An 11,552-nucleotide genomic window follows, 5' to 3' on the forward strand; every position below is an offset into this window, starting at 1 on the left:
AACAATTGAATAAACAAATCAAATTTAAAGGGATCAGAGCACCTGAATAATATTTTCAAAGACAGCCTCTATTTATTTCTGAATTGTCTATACGCTGCCATCTATTACTTGGAATTCAAACTTCTTTACCATTCTTTCGGATGATAAGTATCATCCGAAATTTACATCTTCTGCAAAATAGGCTCGAACCCAAGTTGGCTTCAGCTTTCCCAGAAAGTTGGCGATAATCTGAGGCCGCAATATGAATTCAACTTGACAGAGAAAGCTTCCATCAATCTTTTGGCAATTTCTTGCTCACCCAACTCATTACATTCAACTTGACGACAAGTTGCCATCAATTGTTCACGTTAAGTCGTGGGAAAATTAGTTATCTGAGTTGTTGGTAAAATTATCCTGGCAAGAGAATATACCTCGGATGTTTTTAGTTTTTACTCCTACCCTAGGTGTTCGATGAATTAAATTTCCCCTACTTCTCTTTACTAATGCACAGTTACAAAATTCCCGGTAGTGGAAGCGATACCTCATTATCTTTTTGGGAATTCCGAGACGAGTTTAATAATGTGGCGCTATCTTTTTCCATAGATGACACATTATTACTTTATAACCACATCGAACCATAACAGCTGACAGCGTGTGCTATCGGTATTATCTAAACAGAAAACGGCTGCAAGAACTCAAAATATTTTTAGTAAACTTGTAGTCATGAATCCGGAAGTGTAACTTTCATTTTTTATTCTTATATATATTTCAATAGAAAATACTCAGTGTGCAAAATCTAACACTTAGCAGCGGAAAGAGAACAAAAATAATCTAGTTATTACAAGACTTAAGGTAAGCACTATAATAATAAATTTATATGAGAATCGATAGAGATTTTGAAAAATATCGATGAGAGTCAATGCCAAAATTCACGGAATCTATTAAAAAACTCACTCTCTAAAAATTAATTTGTGAAATTTTCACTAGTCTAGATTGCAGCTTATTGCGTAACTGCTAAACTGATAGTTTCCAACACAAATTAGTCAATTTTATTAAAAGCTGAATCACTGTCAATCAAATTAGTATTTGTAATAATAAATTCGTAAAAGTTCCACTGATTTGTTGAATGAATTCATTTATCGTAATTGAATTAGTAAAAATTACTATAATTTTTATCGCAATAATAATTAACTGAATGTACGCGCTTGTGATTTTTTTATTAAATATTTAGGGGAGGGTGGGCAGAGCGGCCCTCTGGGGCAGAGCAGCCCCCCTGAAATTTTGATAAAAAAAAAATTTTTTTTTTTTTCGACTAATTACTATAAATTCGATATGTTCGCGCATTTTTACCCCTACGCGTGACATTTGGGGCAAAATGGACAAGCCCAAAATTTCGAAAAAGTGATTATTTCATATTTTTATCGTCAAATTAAAGAAAAATTAGTATAATTCCACATTTCTAGCCCTACGCATAACACCTGGGGCTAAATGGACCAGCCGAAACTTCCGAAAAAATTATTTTTTCATATTTTTCGGCCGTTTCTCTATGTAAGAGGCAAATTTGGTCACTAAAAATTTATAAAAATTAAATTTTTTTTTTAGTTAATAAATTTTTGAAATAAAGTAAAACTATAGAATTGATTTTTTTTTTTATTAAATAACAATTAGTAATTAAGGTAATCGAGAGTGAACGATTTATTACACTTTAAAAAATTTTTTTCGAGTAATGTAAACCCAAAAATAGTTGTCAAGAGAAAGAAATACATTCTTAATGATGATAACAATTAAAAAAAAAAAAAAAACGAAAAAAAAAAATTTTTATCATTTTTTGGATGGGGGCGGCTCTGCTCCACAAAAAATTTTTTTTTTTCAAAATTTCGGCAAAATGTCCATAAATTTGATCGAAATAGGACAAAAGTACAGTGATCTTACGGTTGAAAGCCACAAATAGTAATAATTGGCTTAGGGGGGCCGCTCTGCCCCACCCTCCCCTATATCATTTTCTATTCTTTCATTATGTACTTATTTATTTTTCGTTGCTGTACGCTACTGAGCAGCAGTGCTGGCATCGAAATTTCTACGAAAAAGAACTCGGTCATTCAAATGTATTCTTGCACACCTCGAGCGCGAAGCGGAAGGTTTGTCTTTACTGACATTTAATTTTTAACTTCTCGTCATGAAAATTGAAAATTTTCAAAAAAAGGAAGTTATTGGTTTCGGTCCGATTTTCGAAGATCTAGTATTCATCAGATCTTGACGTTTTGAAGTCCTAAGAAGCTATTCCGACTGTTTCTGCGTGTGTGTGTGTGTGTGTGTGTGCGTGCGTATGTGTACAGATGTGTGTAAGCTAATCTTTGTCGTATGGTACCTTTGGAATTAACCGATTTGGACATGCTTGGTAGCAATCGAAAGGGCTTATCAAGACTTAGATCTGTTCAGATTTCGAAGTCAATTGATCAAGTAGTTCACGAGTAATACAAAGAATAAAAATTTTAAAAAAGTTTTTTTCATGTAACTCATAAAATACTTGTCCGATTTGCCTCAAACTTTAATAAGTTCTAAGTATTGATGATCCCTTTCGATTACCGCCAAGAACGTCCAAATCGGTTGATTCGTTCCAAATATATCGTACGACAAAAATTAATTTTTTTAGCTAAATGTATTTTGTATTGGTTGAACAACGATATTAACATTTTTTGACTTCGAAGAGCTCAAAAATTTGCTAATCAAAACGTTTTCTAGCTTTCTGAGCTCGAAAAGTGCGGGAAGTTTTTGGGTTGGCCCACAGGGTCAACCGTTTTTTAAATTTTTATATTTGTTACTTTTATTTTTTACTCTTGGGAGAGTAAGTCACTTTCAGTGTAACACGTGGTGGTGCAAACTGAAATCGGCTATTTTGTCGTGGAAAAATATTCCTAAGCCGAGAAAAAATATATGGACGACATCTAGCTGAGCATTTGAATTAAACGTAATTAGGTTAAGTTTCTTTTTTTAAATTGTTTTATTTTTGTTATTATTTATTTAATTATTTCTCTTGCTACGGAAATACGAATTGTAAAGAAATATTTCGTGTTAACTAAATACATCTGCAGATAAACCTTCCCTGATTAAAAGAAACGATTCGAAACGATTTGCAATGTTAAACGCCCATAAGAAAGACGATTCAAAAGTACTTGAAGTATTCAAAAGCATTAAAAAGTATTTAAAATTTTTTTTTCTAATCGCTTTAAATCGTTTCTTTTAATAAGGGTTTTATAGCTCAAAAAGAAATACACCTGGTGTGTAATAATTTACGTGATAAATATCTAAATAATGCTGTTAAGCAGGAAAGTATAAGTGTTTTTGTGACAGACACTTGAAATCTACGACATTTAGCGCCTATAGCCGGCAGCTAAAAATATTAGATAAGATACAGCTGGTAAAAAAGATACCTAATCGTTCTAATAGTGACGTCATCATCGGATAAAAAAATATTTTTTGGTTGCATGTGCGATAGCAAACGACCAAAAAATATCGAAGTAACTTAACGAGCCATCTTGTGACAAAATTTATCATCATTTTAATTCGTACACTTACCGAATTCTCTCTAATTTTTAACAAATACTCAAAACAATCTTACCAAATAAATAAACGCGGATTTATTACCTGCCATTTATAGGCACTAAATTTAGTAAATTTTAAAAATCTGTCACAAAAACTAATGTATTTATCTAGTACAATAGAGTCTAAGACGCTCGTGTGTTGGTAACCTCGCCTTCGGCTCGGGCACCAATCTTCACACTCGATAGATAAACTACTATTTTACACACACCTACGAGACGCGTTTCACACTTTTCCGTATTATGGGATTCTACATTCATTTTATTCATTAGGAAATGACGTGTTTCTCTTCAAGTTAAAAAAGAATTTAATTTGTTCAACTAACATATGACATTTTTTTTTATAGTACGATACTGGTATTTCGTATTTTCTTATCGAAAAAACTATATAGTTTAATAACTCACAACCAATAAATACAAAAAAGGAAACAAACTTAATTACATGTAATTTTTCTCTGCTCAATGTCGTCTATATTTTTTGTCTCGAGACAACTGATCAGCTTAAACAATTACTTCCGGGAAAAAACTGAGCACTTTCAGTTGGCAAAACCAGGTGTCACATTATAAGTTGGTTCAAGAAAAAAATTTCGAAGACATTTTATTTCTTGGTTCAAGATTTCCTTTTTATTGTGTAGAAATGAATTCTATTCTAAATTGACGGGATAAATATGTAAATAGGCATGACTACAATATTACCTAGCAACATTTACGATGTTTTATTTATTTTATATTTAGTAAACAAGGTTATGATAAACTAAATAACTCAAGTTACTTTAAACTAAGTAGAAATTAAATTAATCTATTGAAATAATTACAATATTAGGGGAGAGTGGGGTCAATTGAACCAAAAATACTTTAATATTTTTTTTTTAAGATGAATAAAAGCAAAATATTAACTTTTTTTTACGAAATTATACTTTATTATATAGGCTATCTAATATAATTTACTATCTAATATAATTTACTATTCATCACTGCTTAAACCTGAAATTACAATATTTCTAATAATAATGATTATTTTATCTGACATTATATGTCATAACAATCACTTTTACAACTTCTGTCAATATAATTATTTTTGAGCTCGAAAACAGCGGGAAATTTTAGGGCCGGCCCGCAGGGCCAACCGACGCCTAGATTTTTTAACTTCCCGCTAAGAAAATTGTAAATTTTCAAAAATTCGGGAAGTTATTGTTTTTACCGCGATTTTCGACAATCGAGTTTTCATTAGATGTCGACGTTTTGAGGTCCTAGGAAGCTATTCTGACTATTTTCAGAATGATGTCCGAGTGTATGTATGTATGTGTGTGTGTGTGTAAACTCTTTGTAACTTTCTAACTAATGAACCGATTCGGATGTTTAAGGTAGCAATCGAAAGAACTTGCTGGCCGTCAACTTTCCTGAAAATTTCAGAATATTTGATCAAGTAGACTCGAAAATCGGTTAATTTGTTCGAAAGATATCGTTGGAGAAAGAAATGGTGAAAAACGGGTTTTTCCAAATATCTTCAAAACGGCAGAACGGATCGATTTCAAAATTATATCAGCTCTAGAATCCGAGAAAATGCGCTGATTGCCACCTCAAACGTCAAAATCGGTTCATTAGTTCAAAAGATATCAGCGCTGAAAAGTTAAAAAAATAACATTAAACGTTATTTTTTCCAAATTTTGGTCAGACTAACATTTAGTTTATTAAAATATAATTCCTAGAGGATCACTCATTTTTATATTTTTTTGGATTTTTAAGATTACTGGTGCAATCGCTCCTCGGTCCAATCGTCCCCACTCTCCCCTACTCATAATGAAATATCATATGTTCATAAAAGATAAAGAATAATTTTAAAAATTAGAATATTTAGTAATATACAATTTATTGACTTCGTTGTCTTCTATAAATTTATTAAACTGTAGTGACAGCTATTTAAGCATGGGACTGAGTACCATTGTACATAGCTCTGATTCCTATACTAGAAAGAGATTTTTACCATTTTACTTGTTTCCATGTTACATAATAATCATTACCAGAAAGATGGTAATGAATCCTATTCTACATAGTATTATTTACCATTTTACAAAAAAATTGTCTAGCTTCTATGCAGAATGGTAACACCGGCACACAAAAAAAAATAAGTTCTCTGTACTTTTGACGGGACCGATTTATTCCCATGTATTTTGACCCGCTGAATCCGAATCCGAGGTCCGTTTAACCCGTACACCCTCAGATTTTTAGAAAACTTTAAAAAACCTCAAAAATACACAAAAATCGACCGTTATTTAAATTTATAAATTTTTTTAACCCTAACTAAGCATGATTTTTATGTATTTCGGTCCTCCACATACTAACCTGAAGTTTATTTGAAACATTAGCCATTTAAAGTCTGAGTAAATTCCAAAAAACTCCAAAAAATTGCAAAAAAGCAAAAAAGTTCTTAGTATTGTGATGAGAAAATTTTTTTGAAGCATATTAAAATTTTTTTATGTTTTAGGCCAAAATATTTTTTATATATATATCACAGTTCGAACAATATGATTTCTTTTATTTATTTCGATTTAAAAATTGATTTTTGTTATACCAAATTTTATTTTTTTCGATTTTTTGGGAATTTTTGCCATTTATTAAAAATTTTAGAGATATCTGAGCCATGGATGTTCTAGAATTATATGTGACAGATAAACATACATGAAAATAATTGTTTATTTAGCCCTATAAAATTTTTTTCATCACAATACTAAGAATTTTTTTGCTTTTTTGCAATTTTTTGGGGTTTTTTGGAATTTACTCAGACTTTAAATGGCTAATGTTTTAAATAAACTTCAGGTTCGTATGTGGAGGACCGAAATACATAAAAATCATGCTTAGTTAGGGTTAAAAAAATTTATAAATTTAAAAAACGGTCGATTTTTGTGTATTTTTCAGGTTTTTTAAAGTTTTCTAAAAATCTGAGGGTGTACGGGTTAAAGGGACCTCGGATTCGGATTCAGCGGGTCAAAATACATGGGAATAAATCGGTCCCGTCAAAAGTACAGAGAAATTATTTTTTTTTGTGTGCCGGTGTAATCATTACTATTCTTTCCTCTCCGTGTGGATTCCCACAGTTTTAAAATATTCAAAAAATGGATCAAGTTTCTTATAGGAAACCAAATAATAATCTCGACTTGATTTTCATATGAATTCTTTTGATAGGGACTAGTTAAATGAAATTCGACTTACTACTATTTTTTTTCATGGAAATAATAAAATGTTAAAATTATATAAAATTTGATTTCAAGCAGATTAATACAATGGCCACATTCGAGAATACAAATGACGTTTTTGGATATGAGGAAGTTCGAGAAAAAATACTTGCAGGTGAGATGGACGTAAACACACAATATCCAGGAATCTCTGATTACGATCCACCAATCCTTGAAATATCGATTAATGAACAAGACACCGAATTATTCGATTACCTTCTCCAGCACGACGTGGAAGTTAATAGAATTATTCCATTCCGTAATCAAGCAATTTATTTAGCAGTCAACTTTGACGACATGGAGTACACTGAGAAATTACTAAATGCAGGTGCCATTTGTCCCCCCGTAGAAGAAAGATACGGAGAAACATTAGATGCTAATAAACTATTACAACTAGCTATTGAAAGAAAAAATAAAGAAATGGTCAAATTATTACTAGAAAAACTAGATAAATATATCGATCCTTTCGATAAAATCGAAGCTTTTCAGTTTGCTACTGATTACAATGATCCTGAATTATCATTTGAACAGATTCCGTTTGCTTCATTATTAGCCGCTGTGGAACAAAACAGAATAGAAGTTTTTAAAAAAATGGCTTCACAAAACGCTGTTCACCTTGAATATTTACTCGAAGTCGCCATTCAGTATAATAGGTACGAATTTGTTGAGTATATGCTTAATATTGGCGCTGATGTCAATTATTGTTCAAATGCTCCACCCTTACATATCGCCACTGAAAATGAAAATATACCGATAATTGAATTATTGATAAGAAAAGGAGCTGATACAGATGTACGTACGGCATTTCGAAAGCCTGCTTTGGAAATTGCTTGCGATAAGAAGAATATCAAAATCATTGAGATATTAATTGCTGCAGGTGCTGATGCAACTAACTCATTCGATATTAATAACTCACTTCATTGTGCAATTATTCAAAATAATTATGAAAGAATCGAAAACTTAGTCAAAAATGGAGCAGATATTAACAACACTGTATATTTCAATAAATCACCATTAATTTTAGCCATAGAAGAAGGTAATAAACCAGTGGTAGAATTATTAATTAAGAATGGAGCTGATATTCATTTTGTCACTGAATATGGAATAACTGCGATTGTTGCGGCCATTAATAATAATTATCTAGAGTTAGTTGAAATATTAATAGACGCAGGAGCTGATATTAATCCTGCCCCTGGACCACTAGCCCCGTTGGAGCGAGCAATTTTTATGAATAAGTATGAAATATGTGAATACTTAATACAACGGGGTGCTAACATCAATGGTGTTATTGGAGATAGTTCGCCATTACAGGCAGCCGCTCAAAGTGGAAACAAAGAATTGATCGAGTTACTTATCAAAAATGGCGCAGATGTGAACTATGTGTCCGAATATTGTAGTTCAGCTTTAGAAACTGTTTGTGTGTGTAATAATCTTGAATTAGCAAAAATATTGATTGACGCCGGTTCGGATGTTATTATATCATTAGATCACTATTCCCCATTACAATCAGCTATCAAGCATAACAATCAAGAATTGGTTGAGTACCTAATCAACTACTGTACTAATGCTAAAATTACTTGCAATTATTCAGCGGCATTAATATATGCTGTTCAAGAGTACAGAAAGGAATTGGTGGAGTTACTGATAAAAAATGGTGCCAATATCGATTACACGCCAAAATATGGGCGTTCACCTCTTTGCTCAAGTATTAGGTACCGCAGTTCTGAAATAACAAAAATTTTAGTAAAAGCCGGCGCTGATATAAATCTGCTTACAGAAAAATGGACACCATTAATTGAAGCTGTAAGAATGAAAGACTACAAAATGGCTGAGTACTTGATAGATAATGGTGCTGATGTAAATGTTCATGACGGTTATGAAACGCCACTAGCTATTGCTATTCGGGATCATAGAAACGAAATCGTTAGATTATTAGTTAGGCATGATGCTAATGTTAATATTGAGGCAGCCAATGGACAAACAATTCTGGCTTATGCTATCCAGGAAAACAATTTTGAATCAACTGAAATATTAATTAATGCTGGCGCTGATGTAAGTGTCACTATTAATAATGTTGGATCATTATTACATTTGGCGCTTTCTCGATCTGGACCAGAAATTATTAGTCTATTGCTCGATGTTGGTGTTGATATTAATTTCGTTAACGAAAATGGTGATACCGCAATTGATGTTTTCTCGAATACCCAAAAGGCCCAGACATTAATTAAGGAGCATGTTATTAAATTAAAAGCTGCTAATTCATATCTTATCGATAAATGTTTAGATGCTGTGAAAGATGATCAATTTAATGATTTTTACGCCCAGTGCTTGGATGAAATTGATTTTTTGAAGACACAATGGTTCTCCTGGAAAATGAGTTTCTATGATATTTTAAACTCGTGTGTGAGTAAAATATCTCGAAGTATTAGATCCATCAGTAGAGATGATATTATCTTAGATCAAAAGTCACTACGCAGTAAATTTAAGCTGTATGGAGGAATTATCTACTATCGTCTGTTAAAAGCTGAGCCGCGTAAAGAATTGTTGGTTCGTGCTGATAAAATAATTTCTAATTTATTTGGTTATTTGCTACAAGATATTTATGTACAAGATATTTTTGACTATTTTAGTGATGAGGATCTTAAGATTTTGTGTGGTCTAAACTAATCATTAGAATTAAGAGTCAAATTCACCTGTACTCGTTGTAAGTCAGATTTTAAATTCAATATTTTTCTTGAATCAATTATTATTTATTCGATGTACTTTTGTAAATATACATAAAATAAATATGTTTTCTAAGGACTTACAAAACACATTAATTTCACAACCGCAACTTCTACTGACAAAAAAAATATTATTAATTACACAAAATAAAACATATGGCACTTATCATTATACTCTTATTATAGTCTTGCAGCTAGTTCACGGAGTACAAAATATAGTAAAAATTACAATATTGTAGTAAATTAACTATCAGATATGAGTAAGTACATTCTGTATTTCAATTAAAGTACATTCTGTATTTTAATTATTACAAAACATTTAGTGAAATTCACTGGTTGGCAATTATTACATAAGAAGATTTTAAAGAACAAAGGGAAAATCTAAAAGTTCACACCTCAATCGCGCATTGTACGTTTAATCATTATTGTTATTTCAATTCCATTTCATAACTCTAGTTTTTTTTATTATTAACTTTTATTCCACTTTTAAATTGTTGATTTTGTTTTTTTTATTTCTTATCGATAATCAAAGACATATAGATCCTCATTCATTTGAAAGCTCATACCTCAGCAGCAAATTGTCGTACAATGAAACAAATAAACCAAATTGTAGCTGAATAAATTTCCTAATCTAATTATGCATTGATTTTCCTGAAAAAAAATTTTCCCGGCCCCTTAGACCCAAAAAACAAAACCAAAAATTTTTGTCTCAAGATATTTTTTATGATTCCACAAAAACCGTGATTTGAACAATTATTTTATTGAAAGATCTTCAATCTAGAGATTTCAAGCTTCAATTTGCTTTTTAATTTTTCCGATACGACCATTTTTATGAATATACAGCCTTCCAAAAGTCACTAAAAAATTTAGAAAACTTTCTTGTTCCTTTAATTTCTTAGATAAATGTAGATATTGAGACAAATCGCTTTTTGTCCTCGCGATTTTCACCAGCAGCCTCCAGAATTCGCGGGTTAAACCCTGGCTTAGGCTGGCCTCTAACAAAATTTTATTTTACGATGACAGAACAGTGGGCTGGGGTTTTTGCTAAGCAAAGACCCACACTTACTTAAACTCGGCAACGTATGTTAAAAACTTACTAACCCGATAAAAAATGTTTTTTAATTCTTTCGACAACGGTTTCTCTTGAACGAATGAACCGATTGTGATGGTTGTGGTGGCATTCGACGCGGTTTATAAACCTCTAGATCCCAGATCACTTTGGAATCAATCTATCGAGCACATTAAAAGTTATCCAAAAAAAACATTTTTGAAAACATTTTATTTTTGGAATATCTCTGAACGAGCCCTACCGATCAAGCTCAATTTCTTACGGCTTTAAGATATTGACAATCCGCGTCGGATGACACCTTAAAGTTCAAAATCGGTTCATCCGTTCAAAAGATACAGGTATTTACATACGTACATACATACATACTAGGGTGTCCGTTATTTCCCAAATCGATTTTTATTTACCGATCGCCCCCTGAATCTTTAGTTTATGACCTAAAAAAAAATATCCAACACAATTAGGCTCTTAATTTTCACATTAAACCGTGCCGGAATCATTTTATATTTCCCATTTAAATAACATGGGATTTTTTGACTTTTGACTCTTAATTTTTTTTCTCAGAAACAAATGAGAGTAAAAATTTGATCGAAGCATATTCTGATAGGAAATTGAACGTTCTACAAAAAAGTTCTCTTATGAATTTTCGATAAAATAACTCCTTCAAAAGTTATTTAACGTTAAACTTGTGTTTGTTATCAATCCTATAATATTTTTAATTCTATTATCCTTTTTACCGTTTTTGGCTATAAAATCGTTGAAATAAAAGACAATTATTATTATGACTAGAGTACCGATGATCATTTATGTAGATTTCATGGCCTAAACAGAAAATCAAGGGAAAAAAAACATTGTTTTATGTGAAATAATAGAAATAACATACCTTTCCTCATACAGACGAACTTTAAAATGAATTAATGGAAAGTGATGAAATAAAAATGTAATAATTTCT

The 11,552-nt window shown here is 31.4% G+C and overlaps 1 protein-coding gene across 2 annotated transcripts; it reads left to right on the forward strand.

Annotated features, from left to right (window-relative positions):
- Nucleotides 1–487: 487 nt before the first annotated feature.
- On the forward strand, nt 488–9,608 carry LOC130674334 (putative ankyrin repeat protein RF_0381). 2 transcript variants are annotated; one of them, XM_057479636.1, is made up of 2 exons: nt 488–831; nt 6,848–9,608. In XM_057479636.1, exon 2 carries the CDS (start codon nt 6,860–6,862, stop codon nt 9,476–9,478), a length of 2,619 nt encoding a protein of 872 aa, XP_057335619.1. In that variant the 5' UTR covers nt 488–831; nt 6,848–6,859; the 3' UTR covers nt 9,479–9,608. The 2 variants fall into 2 exon arrangements, with proteins under 2 accessions (XP_057335619.1, XP_057335618.1); XM_057479635.1 differs by having other exon boundaries at nt 6,851–9,608.
- The last annotated feature ends 1,944 nt before the right edge of the window (nt 9,609–11,552 follow it).

The sequence above is a fragment of the Microplitis mediator genome, chromosome 9 (assembly GCF_029852145.1).
Source record: "Microplitis mediator isolate UGA2020A chromosome 9, iyMicMedi2.1, whole genome shotgun sequence".
Taxonomy (NCBI): Eukaryota; Metazoa; Arthropoda; class Insecta; order Hymenoptera; family Braconidae; genus Microplitis; species Microplitis mediator.

Bases quoted from the DNA above. Each gene is read 5' to 3' on its own strand.
- LOC130674334 (XM_057479636.1), top strand. From the start codon at position 6,860: ATGGCCACATTCGAGAATACAAATGACGTTTTTGGATATGAGGAAGTT.